General features: G+C 35.6%; 2 protein-coding genes across 3 annotated transcripts; one reads left to right on the forward strand and one right to left on the reverse strand.

The window, feature by feature from the left end:
• The first annotated feature begins 10,890 nt into the window (after positions 1–10,890).
• LOC136229211 (1-aminocyclopropane-1-carboxylate oxidase homolog 1-like) lies at positions 10,891–13,653 on the forward strand. Its single transcript, XM_066017844.1, has 3 exons — positions 10,891–11,568; positions 12,929–13,250; positions 13,402–13,653. The coding sequence occupies exons 1-3, from the start codon at positions 11,018–11,020 to the stop codon at positions 13,651–13,653; spliced, it is 1,125 nt and encodes a 374-aa protein (XP_065873916.1). The 5' UTR covers positions 10,891–11,017.
• Positions 13,654–13,682: 29 nt separating this feature from the next.
• On the reverse strand, positions 13,683–20,812 carry LOC136229210 (transcription factor bHLH155). Of its 2 annotated transcripts, XM_066017842.1 has the most exons (11): positions 19,665–20,808; positions 18,792–18,962; positions 18,461–18,545; positions 18,280–18,321; positions 17,790–17,849; positions 16,884–17,003; positions 15,564–16,796; positions 15,365–15,466; positions 14,956–15,087; positions 14,499–14,624; positions 13,683–14,018 (listed from the first exon to the last, which is right to left on the reverse strand). In XM_066017842.1, exons 1-11 carry the CDS (start codon positions 19,760–19,762, stop codon positions 13,929–13,931), a joined length of 2,259 nt encoding a protein of 752 aa, XP_065873914.1. In that variant the 5' UTR covers positions 19,763–20,808; the 3' UTR covers positions 13,683–13,928. The 2 variants fall into 2 exon arrangements, with proteins under 2 accessions (XP_065873914.1, XP_065873915.1); XM_066017843.1 differs by lacking the exons at positions 13,683–14,018; positions 14,499–14,624 and having other exon boundaries at positions 15,365–15,461; positions 19,665–20,812.
• Positions 20,813–23,072: the final 2,260 nt, after the last annotated feature.

Raw genomic sequence — 23,072 nt, forward strand, 5'->3', positions numbered from 1 at the left:
TTCTTAATTACATAACGTTTTAAATTACATGCTTAAAATTAAGGCTAAACCTATAATTAAACCCTTAAATTTTCATGATTTTAAGGATTGAGTCTCCAATCATTTATTTTTTCAGATTAAGTCCCTGAACTTTAATATTCTTAAGGATTAAGCACTTGATTTTTAATTTTCACACATATTTAGCCCCTCAGTAACGGTTCCTTTAATTAAACTGTCAGTTAAGGGTTCAATGCATGTAAAAATTAAAGACCAGAAGCTTAATCCTTAAAATTTTAAAAGTTCAGGGACTTAAGTGTTATTTTTGCCTATAATAACAAAAACGAGTAGATTATCTAATCGGTTTTGATATATGCAGCCCTTAGGGCTGCATATAAGCATTAAATACAATGGAATATTCTTTTGTATTTTCAAGATGTATATTTATTATACATTGAACTTCTAAATACACCAAAAATCATTTAATGCAATCATAAATTTTTTTACATTTTCTATATCTGCATTAATTTTTTATTTTTTATTTTTTTTAAAAATATCTGCATTTATTATTTCGACAGATTATTTGTAACTGTGTTAGTAACAGAATAAAAGTTACAAATAACCTGTCGAAATAACACAGTTACAAATAACCTGCCGAATTGATAATATTTAAGTTTGACAGATAAAAGTTGCATACAAAAAACTGTATACAACCCGTCAAAATACAATTAACTGCTTTATTTTATTGACGAACTTCTTTGGAATATCTGATGTGATAATCAAATAACTGTCAAATCAGTAAGTTCAAATTTTCTGTTGTGTAAGGATAAAATTGAATTTACTTGACATTGTTAGGGGTAAAATTGCACAAATTCATAGTTACGAGTAAATCTGCACTTTTTAGAAAACGTTAGAAGTTCAATGTATATTAAATGCAGATATCTTTTCAAAAAATATTATCATTTCGAGAGGTTATTTGTAACTGTATTATTTTAACAGGTTATTTGTAACTTTTATTCTGTTACTAACACAGTTACAAATAACCTGTCGAAATAATAAATGCAGATATCTTTTGAAAAAATAAAAAATAAAAAATTAATGCATATATAGAAAATATAAAAGAATTTATGATTGTATTAAATGATTTTTTAGTGTATTTAAAAGTTCAATGCATAATAAATATACATCTTGAAAATACAAAAGAATATTCCATTATATTTAATGCTTATATGCAGCCCTAAGGGCTGCATATATCAAAACCGTTATCTAATTTAAGGTGCTTTTTATATGTCGTCAGTTAGGAATGTGTAATGGTAAATTCACAATATATGAACTATGCTAGCATACTTTCTTTTATGACTGGTAACTTAATTATATTGTTATTAATAGTATGTTGTTCTGTAGAAAGTATTTGTGCTACCAGTGAGTCCAAAAGTATTAGTTTCGGTAACTAGAAAATGGAGAAACTTGAAGTCTTTATTGACATCCAAGTACACCATTTCGTGTAAGGATGAAGTTGATGTTTTACAAAATGTTCCCGGTGATTACCATTTTCTGAACAAGGATGAATGACATCAGTTTATAGCTGACCGACTTACTAATGCGCATATGGTTTGGCATTTATTTTACTTATATGGTTTAATGGATTTTTAAGGTTTTGATTTGTCTTATTCTCATGAATAATTTTATTGTTCAGGAAGTTGGACAAGTGCAAATTTCAAAACGGAAAAAGAACAAGTATAATCATCCACTGTCTCACAAGGGTTACCGGGGAATAAGGGTTAAAATGGTATGTTTTAATCCATTTGACACCTATGTTTGACTATAAGATTGCCTCCTACTAATTGTATTTATCGTGCATTTACACTATGATTCAGACTTCAAATATGTAAATAGATGAATTGGAGAAAATTAGTAGGCATACCTTCTGGATAAAAGCAAGGCAAGATAAACATGGGAAATATCAATACTCCGCAATGGAGGAAGATGTACAAAAAATTGTATGTATGTATTCGATAAACAACAATAACTCTTTGACTCTTATTTAATTCACGTTCTTTGATGTTTGTGTAGTTGAAGGTGAAAAATGAGGAGGCTCAATGTGTTTTAAAGCAAAGGGCAGTAATGATGCGTTGACTGAAGCCTTGGGTAATCCAAAGCACAATGGTAGAGTTAGAGGAGTAGATGCAATGAAGTCAGTGTTGTTCTTCAAGCTTCCAAATGGAAAGAGAGGACGAACGAAGCAAACCAAGGAGTTGCAGGAATTACTGGCCAAAGAAAGGGAAAAATAGGAGGAAGAGATGAACAAGAAACATAAGGAAGAGATGAGGAAGTTGCATGAGATGTATCAAACAGAATTAAAAAAAATCCAATGATAACCTTGGTGAGAAGCTTGTGCGAATGATTAATGAAAAAATTGATTCGAAGTGAATGACAGTTGATACAACACCAACAATTGCATAAACAATCCTTAATGCCAAATAAGGAGAAGAGAGTTGTAATTGAGAAGAGGACGTGGGGGGGGGGGGGGGGGGGGAGATTTTAGGCAATTATCAAGCTGTAAAGAAAAAGTTGGTATTGGAGGTCTCGAACACAATAGAGGATGAGGAAGTTGTAGGTCTTGATAGAAATTAGGACAAATCAAATGAAGAAGTTATTTGTATTTTCAATTTATGAGTTCATATTTTATTTATTTATTTTACCCTTATTATTTTTGGAACAGACCGAAATTTCTATACAAGTGGACATACAACTAACACTAGCATTGGAATCAATCAAAAACATTATGGCGTATGGAAGGTTAGTGCAATCAGACCTTGATCCGAAGAATCAGACAATTCACGATCAACCTTTGGGCAAAGAAAACCATAAAGTTAAAGTTGTGTCCTATATTTATGGTGATGCAAGCTTGTCGTGCCGGGCTAAAGGTGAATTGGATCTCGTTAAGGATGGCTCAGTTGTATCATGGCCAAAAGTACTATTTCTTTTACAATTTGCTGAGGTAAATTGAACCAGTTTATATAATCAGTTGAATAGTAGCATACCATTGATGTCAAATTGTATAAGGTATTTACAAATGTATGCAGGAAAAGAACATGGCAGAATAAAATTTTGTAAAGAGAAAGAAGAAAGAAATCACTTAAGCTGGTGAAAATGTAGATTTGCTAACCTGCTGGCCAATCTACCACGCCCCCTGTTGATGTTGTGCAATTAGGCCAAAAACAACTTAATAGATGGAAGATGTGTCAACGCTACTTTTGGACCTAAGCTATTCGGTCATCCAACATTGGCAACAATATTTCCTTCTATCCATGCAATGACACACATGAATGAGCTTAATGAAAGCACCATTATGTTTTACATCAGGTAAATGAATATTAATTTAATAACATGATTAATATTAGTTTTTTTTTTATTTCATAGTTGCTTATACGTGTGCTTGTCCATTCACCTCCACCAGGTTTTGAAAAAAGCACAAATACATGAAGATGTCTATTTGTTGATCCAAGTATCACTTATGCACGTGAACTAAGAAAACACCAACTGATCGGTCCAAGGATTTGATGGATAGTCAAAATGGGTAGTAATAAATCTTTCTTTCTTATGCCTTACAACTCATGGTACGTATAAATATTTGATATAATACCTCTTTTTTTTGTAGGAAAGGAAAGAAAAAAAACAAACAAACAAACAAAACAACTCAACCCGGGATCAGCCTAGGAAAACTGACCCCCACCACATCCTCCAAGATCAAAGAAGAAATGAAGCCCGGTGGAGAAGAAAAGGTAGAAAGACCCAACAAACAAGAGTGCCCTTCCATTGCAAGACGGTCCGCGACGCGGTTCTGCTCCCTATAAATATGAACAAACTTAATAGACTCAAAGGAGGACCCAATCCTTTTAATGCCTTTAATAATATTCAAGCTATTCCGACAAACAGACTTGCCCTCAGAAATCATTTTAACCGCTTCTTGGTTATCTGACTCAACCAGAAGCTTCTTCACCCCTAGATCCTTAGCCAGCTTCAGGCCAGAGAGAATCCCCCAAAGCTCTGCAGAAAAGGAAGAACCAATACCCAAATTCTGAGAGAAGCCAGAAACCCACCTGCCTCCATCGTCTCTAAGGACCCCTCCTGCAGCAATTCTCCCGTCTCTCAGACAAGAACCATCAGTGTTGAGCTTAACCATACCTTCACTCGGCCTACACCAGCCTAAAAGATTGACCTCCTTCCTCTGAACCACCCTAGCTAAGGGGTCCTCACCAAAACTCTCAACCCAGGTACTAATCTTCTTAGAAAAGAAATCAAGGACATTTGGCATAGAAACCACTCCTCCTCCAAAGATCTCCTCGTTCCGCCACCTCCAAATCTGATGGCACACCGCCACAAAAAGAAGAACACCTTGATTCCCAGGCAGAAGAATCCCATTAATACCATCAACAAACCAATTATTTTCAGAATGGGCTAAAAAGGAAGGAAGCACATCCCTAGGGAGAATTCTTCTCCAAACCTCTAAACTTTTCTCACAATCCCTGAGAGCATGGCACAACGTCTCCTCAAACCCTCTGCATCTGCCACAGGCTCTAGAATCCACCAGGTGCCTCCTTTTTCTATCCGAGTTAGTAAGCAACCTATTCCTAGCCCCAAGCCACAGGAAGCTCCTAATGCGGTATGGTACTTTCAAGCCCCAAATCGTCTTCCACACCCCTGGGGAAGAAGAATCCAAACCCTGATAGAATACCTGAAAAGCAGATTTACACGAATAGGCCCCATTGTTTGTCAGCGTCCAACAGTAACTATCCTGGTCCTCAATTTGATTACTAATGTGAACCCCTCTAATAGAAAGGAGCGATTCCAGACTGAGGTATGAATCAAATTTATCCCAAATCCACTCACCCTCAGAATCCACAACATCAGCAATCCTCCAGTCCTGAACGTCCAACGGAGGCAAGGAAGTACAAACCTCTAATAAAGGCTTCTTACCTACCCAAATATCCTTCCAGAAACTGATGGACCTGCCATTACCCACATTCCACCCAATCCCAGAACAAAATTCAGCAAACAAAGCACTAATGCCTTTCCAAAGAAAGGAACAATACCTCTTGATATGTGTTTATTATAATTAATTCTCTAATATAGATACAACTAAAATGACTATTCCTTGCAGATCATACTGGACTTTGACAAGGGTTGATATGGAGAACAAAAAGGCCTATTGATTAGATCCATTGAAAAAATGATTGCCAAATTCAACTAAATGGAAAGATGTTGTAAGCAAGTAAGTTTCAAATATTTCTCACTTGTATACATTCATATAATCATATTTTCACATACATGTATTGTTACTTTTTGCAGTGGGATCAAGTTCTACTAAGCTCAGAAAGACCGGAAGAAAGTGACAAAACCCAAAGTTAAAATAATGCCGCTTCTAGTGAGTTTTAGATTTTTTTTTATGATTTTGTGTGTGTGCGCGTTGATTGACTAGTTAGGATGTGTTGTTGGTTTAAATTGTTGTGTAGGCAATTTTCTTGCATGTGGAAATCTCTAAACTTCTATATTTTGGCACAATTGTTGTGTTATGCATATGTATAGTTGTTGTGGATATTGTGTTGATCTATTGGTTTAACTCGTATATTTTGCACCGCAAAACATCCCTATAAGAATTTGAAGTTTGTTGAGAAGGCACACATCTTTTATACTATATCTACATACTTATATGCTTCATAATATTAAAACTTCTATATTTTGTAGTGGAAAAACAAATGTGGGTATGGTTATATATATATTTGGATATTTCAGTTTATTTTTTTCGTAATAGTTTTATTTTTTTCGTAACAACGGTTTTAAATTTTGACAGAATGGGGAATCGAACCTCAAACCTGTTAAGCATAGATTCAACTTTTTACCACTCGGACTAACCCTCATTGACTTTAAATATTTTATTTATTCTATACTTTAGTTTTTTTTTTTTTGAAAACGGAATAGATTAATGAGCCACAATCGGGCAAAAGTTCAACAAACTAGAAGAGATTACATCCGGAATAACATCATAAATAAAAGGAATAACATGAAAACAGGAAAGCCGAGCAAAAGCATCAGCTAAACCGTTAGCTAAACGTTTGACAAAACGGACCGAAAAACCGTTGTTGAGACTGAGTAAAGATTTGCACTGCACATCAAAGAACAAGTTGATTCTTTGACCTTCGAGGAGATCAGGAGGTTGTTGGAAAATGATTTGGGATTGGAGAAATATGCTTTGGATGGACAAAAGAAATTTGTCATGCAATGTCTGGTGGAATCCTTAGAAAATGATGATGATGAGAATTCTGAGGATTTAGGAGAAATTAAGGTACAAGAACATGTATCTGATGATAAGGAGAAAATTGAAGATTCTCCTGTGATGGGTCTTTTACCAGAAATTGATCCAATCAGTAAGAAGAAAGAAGTTCCAAGTAAGAGCAGTATTACCACAGCCATATTGAAGAGAGATTCTTATATTAAAGCCAATTGTGAGGACGAATTAACTGCTTGAACAACATTTAACGAATCTGACTCGAGAAGCACATGCTCAAAACCAGCCGATTTCATCCAATTAAGTGCATTCAACAAAGCTGTAGCTTACCCTTCGTGCACCAGCTGAAGACCATCTATAGAATTAACCCGAGCAGACAAAAAACGCTCCTCATCTGATCGAAGAATAGCAGCAGAACCAGTTTTTCTGCTGCAGCAAAAAATGCAGCATCAATGCTACAGCAAACCAGACCCTGAGAAGGGCGATGCCACTTCGAGCAGACCACAGGCCGATCCTGCAGAATAGCAATATTCCTAAGATTACGGGCAGCCACCCAATTGGACTGGTAGTCCAAACCCCTTATAATAACCTGACGACTCCTAGTTATTTTGCATTTCCATAGCTTATCATTACGAGCTTTCCACCAACTCCACAAAATCATTAAGAATTTGCAGCATATATCTTTAGATTGAGTATTGATGATTTCGAAGAATAAAGAGTTAAAACCATCAGCATCCAAAGACAAAGAATCAATTAGATTAAGCAGATTACTGTCAGCCCATATTTCCCTTATATATGGACATGCAACAAATAGATGCCAAAGGTCCTCATATCCAGTATTACAGTGCACACAAGTAGAGGGAATTGACAAACCTCGTGACAGTAGATTAGCCCGTACCGGTAAACAGTTTCGGGCAATTCTCCAACAGAAGTAGCGAACTTTTGTTGGAATCTCCATGCTCCACATTTTCCTCCAATTACCCGCTACCCTCCACTGGTCATTTTGAGCCACTACTTCCGTTCCCAGTCGATAAGCACTCTTTACCGAGTAGAGACCATTTCGCGTTTCATTCCATATAATTTTGTCGACAGTACCAGGTCTGTTCATAGGAATGTTCTGGATTGCTTGCACATCCCTGGGGATAAATATTTCGTTCAACATTTCCACATCCCATTCGCGAGTTCCCGGGATAAAAAGATCACAGACCTTTAAATTCTCCAATCCTGCAATCGTCGGGGTTTCAGTCATTTTTCCATCAACTTTTCTCAGCCAAGGATCCGACCAAACATTAACAGAATTACCGTCTCCAATTTTCCACCTTATACCTTCACGAATGATAATTTGAGATCCCCAGATACTTTTCCATATAAAACTAGGAGAGTGACAAAGTCTTGCTCTCAAGAAATCCGATTGACGGTAATATTTAGCTTTGAAGATACGACTGTTAAAAGAATCTGGAGAGGATAGCATAGACCACCCTTGCTTACCCAACATCGCCACATTGAAGGCAGTGAAGTCACGGAAACTCAACCCTCCTTGACACTTGGGGATACAGAGTCGCTCCCAAGACATCCAATTAAGACCTCGAGACCCATCTTGCTTATAACCCCACCATAAGGAGTTAAGCATTCTCTGAAGTTCAGTAGCGGTAGAGACCGGCGATAGAAATACACTCATGAAGTAGATAGGAATGGCTTGTCCAGTAGCCCGAATGAGAGTTGCCCTGCCAGCTTTGGACAAATTACGACCCCTCCAACTTGAAGTTTATTCCAAAGCCTATCTCTGAAGTGAGCAAAAATAGCGGATTTTTTCCTACCCACAAGGGAAGGGAGCCCGAGGTATTTGCCCGAATCTAGTGAATTATCAACCCTAATTATTTGTGACATAGCATAAGCTAGAAGAGGGTTCACATTATTGCTACACTTAATTCCGGATTTCGAGAAGTTAACTGCTTGACCCGAAGCCTTTTCATATATGGATAGAATATTCTTTATTTCTCTGGCTTCCTCAATCGACGCCCTAAAGAACAGGAAGGCATCGTCAGCAAATAACAAGTGAGACACCGAAGGAGCTCCTTTAACAACTCGATTACCATGTAATCTACCTTTTGATTCAGCACGATTTAATAAAGCAAACAAGCCTTCACCACAGATAAGGAAAAGGTAAGGAGATAATGGGTCACCTTGTCTTATTCCCCGTTCTGGGACAAAGGGTCCAATCACTTTGTCATTAACTTTTACTGAATACCGAACAGAAGTAACACGGAGCATAATTAAGTGCACCCAAGCTTCATTAAACCCCAGTTTCAACATAATTGCCTTTAAGAAATTCCAATCCACTCTGTCATAGGCTTTGCTTATGTCAATTTTAAGAGCCACATCACCCTGTTTTTTAGCCACATTACCCTCATTCGATACTTTGGTTTTAATCACTTAATTTTAATTTTAATTTGAGAGTATTTAATTGTTGTTTGATTCTAATGAAAGCAATATAATGAATAGAGTAGTGAAACTAAAAATGGAAAGAAATAAAACAAAAGAAAGTTTGATTGGTTTTGATGTTTTGGTGAAAAACAAAGAAAAATTTGTCTTGTTGGCCAGTAATTATTGAAATAAATGGTCCCGAAAAATCCAAAAGGAGACCCAGCTGCAATCTTGATCGATGCAGATTAAATACTAATTAAATATTGTCAGCAAGTGAAAGAGATCTTCATCTAATATTTCTATCAAAATGACCTTTCGCTTTCAGGCAATGTAAAGGCCATCACCATATCATATCTTGTTTCATTTCAACATAAAAAAGACATCTTTTGCTTTCTCTTGCATTTTGTTTTTAATACACTATGTAACTCTAATTTTTGGCTTTTCTATCTCTCTCTCTCTCTCTCATTATAATATTTTTTTTTCTGTTACTTCTGTCAAATTATTTATGACTATCCGTGATCACGACGGTAAAAAAATGATTCTTGTGATACATTTATTTCTATTTAATTTTTGTTGCGGTTGTTAAAATCTTCATAAGTTGAGCAATATGTAAGTTCTAACTTTTATTTTTGTAACCTTGAAACGTTCCCTAATCCCGAAGATATCCCTTCAACAACAACAACAAAGCCTTAGTTCCGAAATGATTCGAAGTCGGCTAACATGAGAAGATATCCTTTCAAAAATAAAAATTAATTATTAGTAATTTTTTTTATAAATATTGAAGAGGTTGAGCGTTTGGAACCATAATCTTACGTTTATACAAAAAAAAAATTATAATTTATTAGTGGATAAATATAAAAATAAATTTTGTGATTTTACATATTCACAAAGATAATTTTTTGTGGTTTAAAAGTTTACAAGCACGGACGTCAAAATTTAGCTTTTATAATGCTTTCTTTCTCCCAGCTTTTTAATAAATAAATACTATATCAGTCCCATTATATAAGTCATTCTAGAGTTTTTTTACACAAATTAAAGAATATAATTAATATAGAATCAAATTAATGAATTTTAGATGTGGTGAAGCTCTTAGCCTAGTGGTTGAGAGCTTACCTATGCCTTGGGAGGTCATGGGTTCGAATCACATCCGGGTTTGGTGGGGATTTTTCTTTATTCTTTAATGTAAGCGCATTGTGCGTAATTTTTTTTTTAAAAAAAAAATTAATGAATTTTAGATTGGTTAACTTAAAAAAAATCTCTCTTATAATAGTTGGGGAGTAAGTAATGAAATGTTAAAAAAACACATGGATAAAAGGTAAAAATTAAATGCTGAGATTGGAAAACCAAAGTAGAAAATCTTAGAAAACTAAAACGATTTATATTTTAGAAAAAAAATCACTTTCTAAAATGACTTATATAATAGGACGGGGGTAAAAGTTTACAAACACGGGTTTGAAATATCCATATGCAAAGATATACATTTTCATCATAATTATTAATAAACAGAATTTTTTTTTGAGTCATTTCATTTCTTTTTTTTTACTTAAAAATGTTTTATATGTTAGGATGGTGCATTTAGAGTAAAAAAAAGCGCAAAATTTTTTGTTTTGAATATTATCGCATACCTAGACAAATTTGGATGTTTTTAGTAAAAAAGAAATCTACAGTTAAATTTGATTCTAACGTTGATCCTAATATATGAAATTGTATAAATTTATTATTAACGTTTTTAAACAAGATTAATTTTATCCATATCTAGTAAAATATTTTAATGAACATGTTTTAAAGTTGTTTGACTATCATATTAGACTTTCTATCGATAAATTAAAATAGTTTCATTCATTTTTTATTGGTTATTTGTAAATATAGTAGTAACGTATACATTTTAACAGTTTGACAAAAAAAAAATTTTGTGATTACCTAATATATGTGAGAGATAGTTATTAATATTTTAACAAAAAAAAAAGCTGTGTTGCAGTAAATATCTTAGACATGATTAATATTTCAAAGTTCCAATTTAACATGGTTAACGGTCAAACTCCTATTTTCAAATTTTCAATAAAAATGAAAATCTCAGAAGTAAATTATATAATTTTATATATTAGAGGTAAATCTACGTTTTAAAACCACAAAAATATCTTTCCAAATGCATATTTATGATGTAATTTGCTCATTTGTTAGTGGTAAACTTGTATATTTATACATATTAATGTTAAAAAAATAAGTTGTAAGCTTTCTTCTCTCTTATTATGCAAGCTTGGCCACCATTAAATTGATAACCTATTTCTACTCATCAAGTTCTCATCTTTCACTCATCCTATCAAAAACATGGAAGTGATCTTTTCTGGAACTGCAAATTCAATTCAAGAAGATGGTTCGAAATTCTACAACAAAGCAGAAGAAGTGAAGGCTTTTGATGAAACAAAAGCAGGTGTAAAAGGTTTAATTGATTCAGGCATAACAAAGATCCCCAAGTTCTTCATCCACCCTGCAGAAAATGTGCCGGAGATTCTTAACTTTGGCCGGCAAGAAGAGGTTCCGGTGATAGACTTGGAAGGGTACGAAGACGACTGGGAAAGAAGGGCAGAGATAGTGAAGGAGATAAGAAATGCATCAGAAAATTGGGGGTTTTTTCAAATGATAAATCATGGAATTCCAGTTAGTGTTCTTGATGATATGATTGAAGATGTTAAACGATTTCATGAACAGCCTCAGGAAGTGAAGATGGAGTGGTATTCTCGAGATAGGAAGCGAAGAGTGAGATACTTCTGCAATGGGGATCTTCTTGTTAATAAAGCACCTGCAAATTGGAGGGATACAATAGCTTTTGATTTTCAGGATGGCTTACTTGATCCTCTTCTCTTTCCGAGCATATGCAGGTAGCTAGCTACACTTAGCATTGCAAATGGGACCGGGAAGGTTCGGGATGGCCATCCCGTCCTCGTTTAGATGGGAAATCTCCATCCTTCCGTTACCGTGGAATGGAGATTCAGATTCCCACGAGAATTCTCATTTTTCATTACTCAAATTTTATTTAAAAATTTACATACAAACATGATCTATAAAACATAAGTATAAAAGTCAGTAAAAAGAAAAAAAAATATATGGTTTCATCGATTTGCAAGTAGAAAAATGTAGTATATTTTTGTTTCAGAAAAGAAGGTACGTGTTTTATAAAATTAGCATAACTAACCGTGTTAGTTTTTTTTATTACGTGGAACATTAACTTTGATGACATGGAATGGAATTTTAACTTATTGATTTCTATCAACTTTTGAAATTGTAGTATGTTGACTTAATTCTATGGCATGTCTAATTGATTTTAGTGGTTGTCCAAAATTTGTGCCCTAAAAAAAACCCATTTTTTTTTCTTGGTGGATCATCTTGACTCATGTAATATATTATTTTAATTAAGTGCGGTCTATTTTTTTGTGTGATGGATAATAAATTTTCTTCCAATTATAATGGGTTAGTCAAATTATTATTTTTACTAACTTTGTAAAATACATACCCTCTTTTATCTAAAAAAAATACCACATTTCTCTACTTCGAAATCGATAAAAGAAAGAATTTTTTTTCCTACTTTTATCTAAAAATAGTCTACTTAGAATTCTATATCTTAAATTATCTATTTAGAAAATTATGGAATATTCAATAATAAAAATAATATTATTAGAATAGTATTATGTTAGATTTTTGTTCTTTTATAACAAAAGACCTTGTGGGGGATATGATAGGGATGGAGATGAGGACCTCCATAGAGTGGAGAGAGAGATCATTTTCTCTGTCTTATCCAATTTAGGAGAAACATTTCTCTTCATTCCCTTCATGTGAGAAAACTAATTAAGGATTCCTCGTTTCATTGGAACGGATTCCATTGGGAACAAATACTTCCCGCTAGGGATGTCACTTCTTGTCATGACGACACGATTGCTTGATACGACCACTTTGACACAATTATCATTTCTGTGTCATTTATATCATATATAATCACGTGGAATATATATACAGGAGCGGAGCTCCACCCTCTCGACCGCCAGAACCACCTCTACCAGGGATGGTTCTGGCTCCTATCTCCGGAAGATTAGGGTTGGCGGTGTCAAATATTCGACACTAAATGTATAAATATATATATAACACGATTATCCATTTTGACACCCCAAATTCCAGCTCTATTTAGCTACACTAAATCCTCCTTGATTTTGAGCAAAATCTGATGTGATGTGATTGGTGGTGCAGAAAAGCAGTAAATGAATACATGAAAGGCATGATAAAGATGAGCAAAACATTGTCTGAGTTATTGTCGGAGGCACTAGGGCTGCCAAGTGACTATCTTTCAACACTAGAATGCATGGAAACAGAATCACTTGTTTGCCATTATTATCCAGTTTGTCCAGAGCCAGACTTGACTCTTGGGACTACAAAGCACACAGATCCTTCTTTCATCACCATATTACTCCAGGACAACGTTGGAGGACTCCAAGTTCTTAATCAACATCAATGGGTTGATGTTCCTCCTCAACCAGGAGCTCTTGTAGTTAACATTGGAGACTTCATGCAGGTATATTTCCCCCTTTTGTCTTCAAAATTCAGAGACCAATCAGATTATTTAGCAAACACAGGAGACCTAGACATGTCAAATCAGGGCTTTAGTTGCGGAAGTAAAGATAAAGATGTGTTTTTTAAAATGTTTGTGGCTTTGAATTGAACAGCTAATCACAAATGACAAGTTCAGAAGTGTGGAGCATAGAGTGGTGGCAGGAAGGGCCAAAGCCAGAGCATCAGTAGCATGTTTTTTCTATCCAGGCACAGCAAATAAGTATAAACTGTATGGAGCAGTGAAGGAACTTTTGTCTGGAACTCAACCCATATATAGGGAAACTAATATTACTGAATACTTGTCCTATTTCAGGTCCAAAGGATTAGATGGTAATTCAAGACTCCCTCATTTTAAACTCTTATGAATGTCTCTTTCAATGGAAATTTATTGTGAGAGTAAAAATTATCTTTGTAATAAAGTCTCAATCACTCATTCACTCCCTGCCTGCTGCCATTTACATTTTCTGAGTCTTCTTTTACAGCTTCAACAGCCACTCTTTGACAGCATTGAAGAGCAGATACAAAAAATATATTCAAACACAAAGCTGGAAATAGAAGCAAAAATCACAACTAAAAAATACAAATCGAAAATCGGTATTACACAGGAGGAGGAACAGTAGAATAATGAATCCACTAGTTGTTAGTTTGAAGTAGTCTGACTCTTGGGTTGTAATATCTGCACTAGTGACCATAAGATATCCATTCTGTGCATAACTCTGTTGTTTTGTCCCTGAAAATGTATCATAATCTGTAAGCAACATTCTGGTAACTATAACTCAATCAAACAAACTCCAATTTGGTTTACCAATTAAATAAATAAACAGATGATAACAAGTTTCCAAAAAAGCGCAGTGGGCAGCTGAATGCAAGTCTAGTTGGAAATCACAGGCTAGTGCTATGAGGGAGAAGATAAAAAAAGGCAACTTTTATGTTGACCATGTAATTCCACATAGGGCTGTCAAAATGGGTAGTGTCGTGTCGTGTCAGCCCGTTTATTAAATGGGTCGTATTAGGATTTTCGTGTCAATCCGTTTATTATGTAGATTGTGTCCGGATTGACACTTAACGGGTCATCAGAGTAGGTCGACAGGACATGTTTATGACCCCATAACCTATTTTGACACACCTAGATGAAGAGGAAGAATATAAAGGTCTTGTTTGCTATCGTGCCTGAAAATTAATAGAAGTATAAAACAGAATTTAGTCCTACCTCAACCATGAAACATATCCATGTCTTTTCACCATGCTCTTCGGTAATCCCTTTCAAGATAGTCAGCCCCAAACTTCTGATAGCTTCTGCTATTTCAAGAAAATGACTGCATTCCTCGCATAGCATCTGCATGGTTGACACAACACAAATGCTTCAGAATTTAACAATTTCTTTTGAATTGATGTTAACGACAAATATTCTACGGGTTCGAGTCTTAGGAGCGGCCACTTGCCAAATAAATTGGCAAGGGAAGGCTTGCCCCCAGTACACCCTTGTGGTGGGACCCCTCCCCGGACCCTCGCTTAGCAGGGACGCGTAATGCACCGGGCCACCCTTTGATGTTAACGACAAATATTCTACACATCTTCCGAGTTTCAGCATGCATACTTCATATTTCAGCATTTCAGCCATAAACAACATAATGATATGCATTAAGTAGATGAGCAACACCCCTTACCTCTACAAGCATCTGTCCATTTTTGTTCAGGTTCTCTACTATTATTGAAGAAACCTTTAGGTGGCCTCCAACCTCCACTGCCCAACTTGAACCCTTCTCATAGTTGGTGGTATCTGCTCCCTTCTGATGCATCTGCATATTCAATAATGGCGTTAGTCCATTGCCGGTTGCTATTATCAGTAAGTCAATCAAATGGTGCGGTAACAGAAACTTTAGAAATAAGCTTGCCCTTTAATGGAAGCTCGGTAAACAGGCAGTAGAATTTCAATCGAATACTTGCAGAGCTACTAACAAGTTTGCATTAAACTTGGCAGAAGAATTGCGAAGAATGCAACTTCAGAAGACTAAGGTATCCTGAAATTAATGCTTCCAGAAGCAAATCATCGATAAGGGGGTCCTTTGTCCGTACCTTTGATTCAGCACATTTATTGAGCTTATCAGCATGCTTTGTGATGCTTTCCATAAAGAGCATGTGTTTGATTGTACGCTCCAGCAAGGAATCGATACTGCACTGTGCAATTTATAGGAATCTTCAGCACATATCTTGCAAGGGGTTTCATGAATAGGCTATAACATCACTAAACTCAACTGGATCATAGGAAAGTTACCTTTGCCCCATTCGGCACAAGCTCTCTCAGCTCCTTAATACGATCTTGAATCAGTTGTCTGTCTCTCGGCCTGGGTCTGCAGTTTTCACCCGGTCTAGCCCCCTTCTTTTTGTTATTCTTAGCTGGTTCTGAATGCCTATCCAACTGTTCACTACAGGCACTTGGAGAATTAGATGAAAATCCTTTAGAGGACATTGCGCCACGGACTCCTGTCGAGCTTGAGCAGCGCTGCATATCCTCTTGAATAACAGACTGCTGATTAATTGAATAACCAGCTGAATGAATAATATGTTCAATATGGCTAGAAGGCTTCGCCATTTTCTCAGCTTTCAGCATAGATTGCACTGATTTAGAGGCTGATTTCTCGCTTTTCCAATCATTGACACTAGAGCAAATATTGCCTACTACTGCTTCTAGAAGATTTTCTGAACCGCTGTCACAAGTCATATCACTAACACTTTTTCCCTCCAGCACCTCCTCAACAATGTTTTTGGCTTCAGTCTTTTCGGCTTCACTATCGAAGTACAGACACCCTTTTGAAAAGGCGGGTCCTAGAGCTTCATGCAACTCAAAGCCAGCAGAGAACTTTAAAAATGTGTTTGAGTCGTCTATATGACGTGACTCACCTTGATACTCCAGCTTCTTCTCCATATCTCTTTTGAGGTTAACGTTTGATGATTCAGGCATGTTCAGGACCCCATTTACATATATATCTAAACCATCTGACGCTGGTCCACCACAGACAATAGAGTCAAGGAGGTCCGGAGGGAAGTTCACAAGATCAGTACTGAACTTTTCAGTAGGAAGTACATCACAAAAATTAATACTGTCCTCGGTAGAATTATTTAAATGTGGGGTTAAATTGGATTCTGATCCCCAACTCGGGTCTTTCTTCCCTCCAAATTGGTGGTTATCTACCAAATTTATTCCTACTTGATTCGGCTGCCCCAAATAGGAAATACTTGATCTAAGATGAAGTAAATTCAAATTTTCATCATTCAATGGTATGGATACTCCACACCCTCCATGTCTATTTACTGCTTCAACTGCTCTATTCTGATAGATACTAGGAAGCGAACAAAAATAAGAAGAATCGTCACCATGTTTCGGTAAATAAGGGAACATAGGCAACTGATATTCTGGCCCACCCTTGACAGTAGCTTTATCTAGACTAGATAAACAATCAGGAATAACCTCTGATTCTGAATCCAAACCTTTTGCAAGTAAATCAGGCTGAAACAGAAAAGACATAAAAGATTATCACCATTAATCACTCCATTCAAAGAAACCAATAAGCTAAGTTGTAGCAAAGACGTTTACCAGATATGAAGGATTCTTCGTACTATATTGCAGTGGAGTAGTTACATGCCCTACTGTGGAATCTTGAAGGGATGAGAAGACGTTTTTGATATGCGTGACCAGCTTCACATCCTCAGCAATCTGTTCCACTCAAAGAAACATGAATTTCATTAACATTTAGATTGTGAGCTTATGACTTCAATGTATGCCTACACACAAACCTAAGAAGTGCACCAAGCCTATCATATAAGAAATATAGGGACCAAGCATCTAAGGCCCTTAATATGTTGTATAAGACTTGACCAGGTAAGAAATGCAGTGATTTCAATGCTCCAATAGCAGCACGATTGGCAAGTTAAACGTTTTCCAGCTAGCGGTTTTATGGGAACACATGTTGCAACTTTTTTGTTGTGTTACAGTACCACTTGCACAACACTTTTTCATCGTGTAATTATTTTTCTTTACTCTAGCCAAACTTGACTCGTAAAGGAAAAAATGATGCCATTAACAAACCGACTCATGTTACCCCCCAAAACTTTACCTTAGTCGAAGGGACCTGTGCCAAAGACAAACTTAAGACTATAAAACAGATGTATGCATCTGACAACATACTCAGCTTGAGTAACACTGGATGTCATCAATTTGTTCACCAACACCCACTACCTTAGATGCGGGTTTTCAGCAACACTCACTACCTCAAATTCTTTCCTTTATCAAGGTAATTTCTACAGTCTACTCACCATATGACAAGTCATTCTGCTAAATAATTTCATAAGAGATAATTATACCAAAAATAGCAAATGCTGTACAATATGAATTCTTAATGACTCCCAAAGAGCACACACCAAACGTAGTTTTAGAGTTCAAAGTTCAATACTCAGGCTAGGATATGAAAATGCACCCAAGAGTTAGCTAGAGTGCTCTTACTTTATTAAAAGATCCGAGCTGTACAACTCCGTAGGGAACAACAGCGACAACAACAACGGTCTGCAAAAGCATTAGAATGACATTTCATCATCAGGGATCTCATTTTATCAGTAGAAATAAACAAAAGACAAATTGCCATCACCATACAGCAAGAAAATCTATCCCTATTTCTGATCTCAACAGGGCAGAACTTGAAAGAATTGTGATTCTGTCCTATACACTAAAGTCTACCCTATAAGTAAGTTCGACGTATCAAAAAAACAACCGTAATGGTAAAAACAAGCTAATGATGCATCCAAAGTGTTTGATACTAGAACAAAATAAGTCATGGTGCCAATAATCACAATGTGAAAGGTCACTATAACAGCAGAATGCAAAAAAGCCTAGTCACTCTTCTATCCAACAAACAAATGATTATGGGCAGAACATAAATACCAGTGCAATTGCAATGAGTGTGGGATAATCCAAACATTTAAAATGAAGGCAATACCTTGATCCCAGCTGAAAATTGACTTTGCCAGCCATCAGAGAACTGAAAAATTAAGCCCATGAAAATCAAGGATTAGGGAGGTTATAAACAAATTTCCACAGTAGAGTGTAGATTATCAAATTCTATTATGAATGTAGAACAACATAATCTTGAATTCATCAACTGGAAGAATACCCCTTACCTCAAGTGATGAGATGGAACTGATTACATGCTTATCTGCAATGATCCATCGATGTTTTCCTGTAGCTGCCACCTGTCCGACAACTCTGTAAAACAAAGCATGAGTTCAAACCCAAATGATGTTGACAAAATTCAGGATTTAAAGAGCAACTGCTGCAAGGTTTCTAATATTAAAAAAACATTATTTAACAGAAGTTATTATAGAGGAAACAAAAGGCTTAAAGATTTATAAACAGCAGTTATTTGTGGCATACTCAATAACTCAAAGGTCTCTTTTTCGAAGCTAACAGAATTGCAAGAACATACAAAATACAGCATGGATAGAGTCATACCCTTCTCCAAGAGAATACACATGATATGACATTTTTGCCACTGCCAATCCAAGAGAGTCATACGAATAATGACCATGGCACATTTTTTCTATTGTCTCTCTGAAGCTCTTATTCTCTAAAGGACCATGTTGCTCACAACTCTCGTAGTAAGCATCTTCCCAAGTCAACACCCTGTTGAACATTCACCAATTAAAAAAAAAATATAGAATTGAATAGGCATGTTAAGGTGTCAAAAACTCAGCCAAAAGATAAACAACAAACTCATAGTGAAAAACAAGCATCTTAAATTCCAAGGTTTACATCATTAAACCATAAAATGGCATGCTAATATAAAGGATCAATTTGGGACTTCAACTTGGCCGGAAGAGCCAATTTACCAAAAATGAACTTGAATTATCAATTTAGTCCTTGAAATTGACATTTTAAAAAAAGAAAGTCCAAAATGATACATCTCAGAATTGGAAATTAACACATCACATGTTCTTACTTATGGACTAATTTGGCTAAAAATGATAAGACTAAATTAATACCTAAAAGTCATTTTGTAGCATTGATACTTTGAAACAAGTTGAAGGGCTAAATTGACTAGTAATCTTGTTCAGAACCCTATAAACTAAGTTGAGCCCCTCCTACTACTCAGTACCATTGCCCTAATTAAACAACTTGGACCACCTTGAATCAAACACTTCAAAAAACTACATTTCATATGCCAATATGCAGTCAAATGCTAAATCCAAATATAGCTAAAAGACATCCAACTAAAGAACAAAACAAATACAAGAGCTAAAAAGATTAAGTAATTATATATAGCCTTTCAAATTAAGAAAGTCATTTGACAATAATATGAGAATTGAAAGTAGAAAATAGACATACATTCGAGCTCGGTGCTTTAGCTTCCAAAACACAGCAAACTTCCAGTCTGTGTTGAAGCAGAGGCTCCTGAGTATACTCTGCAAGTCAGCAGTACCCATCTTCCTTGAGAAAGTCCTAAAACCAGCCCCCCCACTCTAAAACCACCGAACCAAACAAGCAAAACCAACTTTGTTAGTTAACTAAAACCTCCTCCCCCCAGAGCAAAACCCTAGTTTTGCCCCAAAGCTAACTTCCCCTATAAGAGCCTCTTCCTGCCTGCTTTCTCCTTAACCCAGCTCGTGCTTTTATCGGTGGTCCTGCTGTAGCCAATAGAAAACGATCCCAACCCATTCCTCACACCACCACCCCCAATTAACAGGCAATTAGCCTCCCCTTCTTTTACTCTAATAAAAAGAAGAAGAAAAACTCACAAATGGGAATAAAGATTCAAACTTGCAAGATCCATTATACAAATTTCATTGCACTCAGTGTCACTGTAACTTTCCATGACTTTTTCGAAATGATTCTTCACCTGGATTTAAAATAAAATTAGAAAAGAAGAGCTGATAATGAGCAAATGAAAATCTCTAGCTGATATCGGAAGACATGGATCACTCAAATTCTAAGATCAATCTTGCAAAACAAAAACAACCCCAGGTTTGTAATGAATAGAGATATTGAAGCTGAAACAGTAGAAATACAGATCAAGGGATCAGTATAAGCTTCTTCAAAAACGACTTAGTAACTTAGAAGATGAAAAATTCAAGTAAAAGTTGCAGCTTTCAAATACATGTAATGCTTATTTCTTTCAAAAGTTTGTTTTTTTCCAGAGGTTTCAGAGAGAGAGAGAAAGAAAGAGAAGCTCCAATGGCCTTTTCTTTCTGAGGAGCTTTGAGTAGAGGGAAAAGGAATGTTTTTTCTTAAGCAAACAAAAACATTTAGTAGTAGTATTTATTTTTCTTGGGTGGGACTGATTGATTAATTAGGCATTTTATATGCAGCCGCTATTCGGCTTAGTCTGTTCATTGCTTTTTTGACAAATGTGCAAACGGCACCTTCTCTTCCTATCGTGTGCATCCTGCGCACTTTAGTGCTTTTTCTCAACAACAGTGAAGAGTTCACACAGAAAATAAGAAAATAAGAAAAAGGATAAAACTTTGTTAATGGGTTTGGGGAGAAACTAAGAAATTGAGTTGGGAGATATATAGTTATGGAAGCTCCAAAATGGGTTATGAGTACACTTTCTAAGTAGTGACATTTTATGGCAAACAACATCATGTCCAAGTGAATAAAATGCTGCTGCTTCTTATCACACCTTTTTAAAACCCAATCAATTTTACCCTTTGGATTGTATTAAAGTTGTGACACCTACACCCTCCTCCATTCCTATTTTCATATCTATCTTTGAAACATCCTTATTTCCCACTACTAGCTTGTCTTCATGCTCATTGAGTACCATTTGAGAGCCATGATTGAGCATCTACATAGCTCCATTTTATTTATTTCCTCTATTGTCTATCTAGTTTTCTACCTTGTTTACTTTATTCAATTTCAAATTTGGGTTTGGAAGCTAAATTAATTCATAAAATTTATCAATTTGCCTCATCCATTTATAATCAATTTCATATGAAGTCAAGAATTTATTTCGAATCAAAACATTGTGCTAGAGTACATACATCGAATGATAGATAGCATCATTATACATACTAAACGTATATGCAGTGATAAGAAAAACGGAAGAATAACTGACAGAGCTCATATTGTTGAGTTGTTAGAGATCAGCGAGAGAAGAAGAAGAAGTTAGCTAACAACTAACTGTAAACTGAATTCCAATAACACCCCCCACATGTTCAAGATGGTGACAATGGCAGTAATCCCTACTTGGAGAAAATGAGTTTCATAAAAAATCATGTATATTCTTAATAAGCAAGTCAAATGATTTTAAGAGGTAACATAAGGAGTAGTAATAAAACCTTTCACAACATTCTCACGAGCCGTATGTCAATCAAAGTTGATGTGTTTAACTTTTTATGAAACATATGATTGACTACAATGTAACCGTACTAGCTTAATCATACTAGTTCACAAATTGTAGTTGCTTTTCCTGACTTACTAGTAGATTGCTTTTTGGATTTCTAGGAGATCAACTGTATATTCTGCCTCTAATGATGACTTGCTAACTGTAGATTGCTTTTTGGATTTCTAGGAAATCAAATTGGTACCGAGTAGAATATAATAGTCTGTGACTGATTTACGTGTAATATAGCATGACCTAATCTAGCATGACACAGACAAATAGAAATATGAAAATCTCGAACTTGATGAATTGACTAAGGAAGTGACATGGTGTAGAGAAAAAATTTCTTCATTCCTCGGTATATCTTCAAAATAAAATAGTTAGCAAAGAACTCAAAGATATAGGGTTTGAATTAGTTAAGGAAGAAATAAACAATAGATTATTAACTACTTTTGGAACATGAAAATTATCATGAAACTTAATTGAAGAATTAGAAAAATTAAACTTTGAATGACCAACATAGGAAATAGTAAATGTGTTTCTATTACCTATTGTAACTTTTTCGGAACCGTCATATTCGAAATGAACATTAATGTTCCCTAAATCAACAGTCAGATGGCGAGTCATAGTAGAGTTAATAAGCTAGTGGCAACATCGGAAGAGGGATTATAGTTGGATTAGAAATTATGATTGAGCTTGGGTGAGGGGCATTGTTTGGTTATGTGGTCAACACCCTTATAATTATGAGAAATGAGTGAACTTATGTTAAGAGGAGCAGAGACAATGTGATTTAGGTGACTAAAATTATGGCATGTGTTAAAAGACTGACTGTGAAAGGCATGTAGGCTAAACTGAGGCCGTCAAGAGCTACCTCAACCAAATCGTCCTAAAAAAAATTGGACTTTGTAAAGCAGTTAACTGATCATTGATATGTTTTACTGACTGTAAGTAATTTGAGATAGTGTCGTTATGTCTTTTCAGATTGTGCAAACGATGTTTAAGGTCTCTAATTTGAGACCGAGAAACTGTGGAATACGCTTAACAAGCTTTGCCCATTCAACATAAACAGTTTCAGCTCCAATGGCTATAAGGCAAAATGCCTGCAGATAAGGATGAGATGATCTAACTGAGGACATATTCTTCCTAGATCTTATATGTCGGATTAACAACTTCGGTAGCAGTTTCTTAGCGGGAGCAGTAACGGTTGATGTGCCAACCCTTGCCTTTTTAGTAGTGGCATTAACTGTGTCTTCCATAGCAAGAAATTTGTTGATGTAAGCTTATGAGAAATTTGATCATTGATTTGTGAGGAGAGGGAAGACATGGCTAGGCTTGAGGAGTTAGAAGTAGTGTAATTGAAAGACATTCTTATGTAAAAAAAAGTAAGGGAGAGAGAGAAAAATAGAGTTTCA

The sequence above is a fragment of the Euphorbia lathyris genome, chromosome 5 (assembly GCF_963576675.1).
Source record: "Euphorbia lathyris chromosome 5, ddEupLath1.1, whole genome shotgun sequence".
NCBI classification, from domain to species: domain Eukaryota; kingdom Viridiplantae; phylum Streptophyta; class Magnoliopsida; order Malpighiales; family Euphorbiaceae; genus Euphorbia; species Euphorbia lathyris.

What these genes read in the sequence shown, in the direction of transcription:
- LOC136229210 (XM_066017842.1), bottom strand. Translation starts at nt 19,762, where the DNA reads ATGGGTACTGCTGACTTGCAGAGTATACTCAGGAGCCTCTGCTTCAAC. An exon ending in TTGTGCCGAATGGGGCAAAG is followed by an intron (nt 15,467 to 15,563) that starts GTAACTTTCCTA and finishes TAAATTGCACAG; the next exon opens with TGCAGTATCGATTCCTTGCT. An exon ending in GGATATGTTTCATGGTTGAG is followed by an intron (nt 14,019 to 14,498) that starts GTAGGACTAAAT and finishes ATACATTTTCAG; the next exon opens with GGACAAAACAACAGAGTTAT.
- LOC136229211 (XM_066017844.1), top strand. Translation starts at nt 11,018, where the DNA reads ATGGAAGTGATCTTTTCTGGAACTGCAAATTCAATTCAAGAAGATGGT. An exon ending in CTCTTTCCGAGCATATGCAG is followed by an intron (nt 11,569 to 12,928) that starts GTAGCTAGCTAC and finishes TTGGTGGTGCAG; the next exon opens with AAAAGCAGTAAATGAATACA. An exon ending in ACATTGGAGACTTCATGCAG is followed by an intron (nt 13,251 to 13,401) that starts GTATATTTCCCC and finishes TGAATTGAACAG; the next exon opens with CTAATCACAAATGACAAGTT.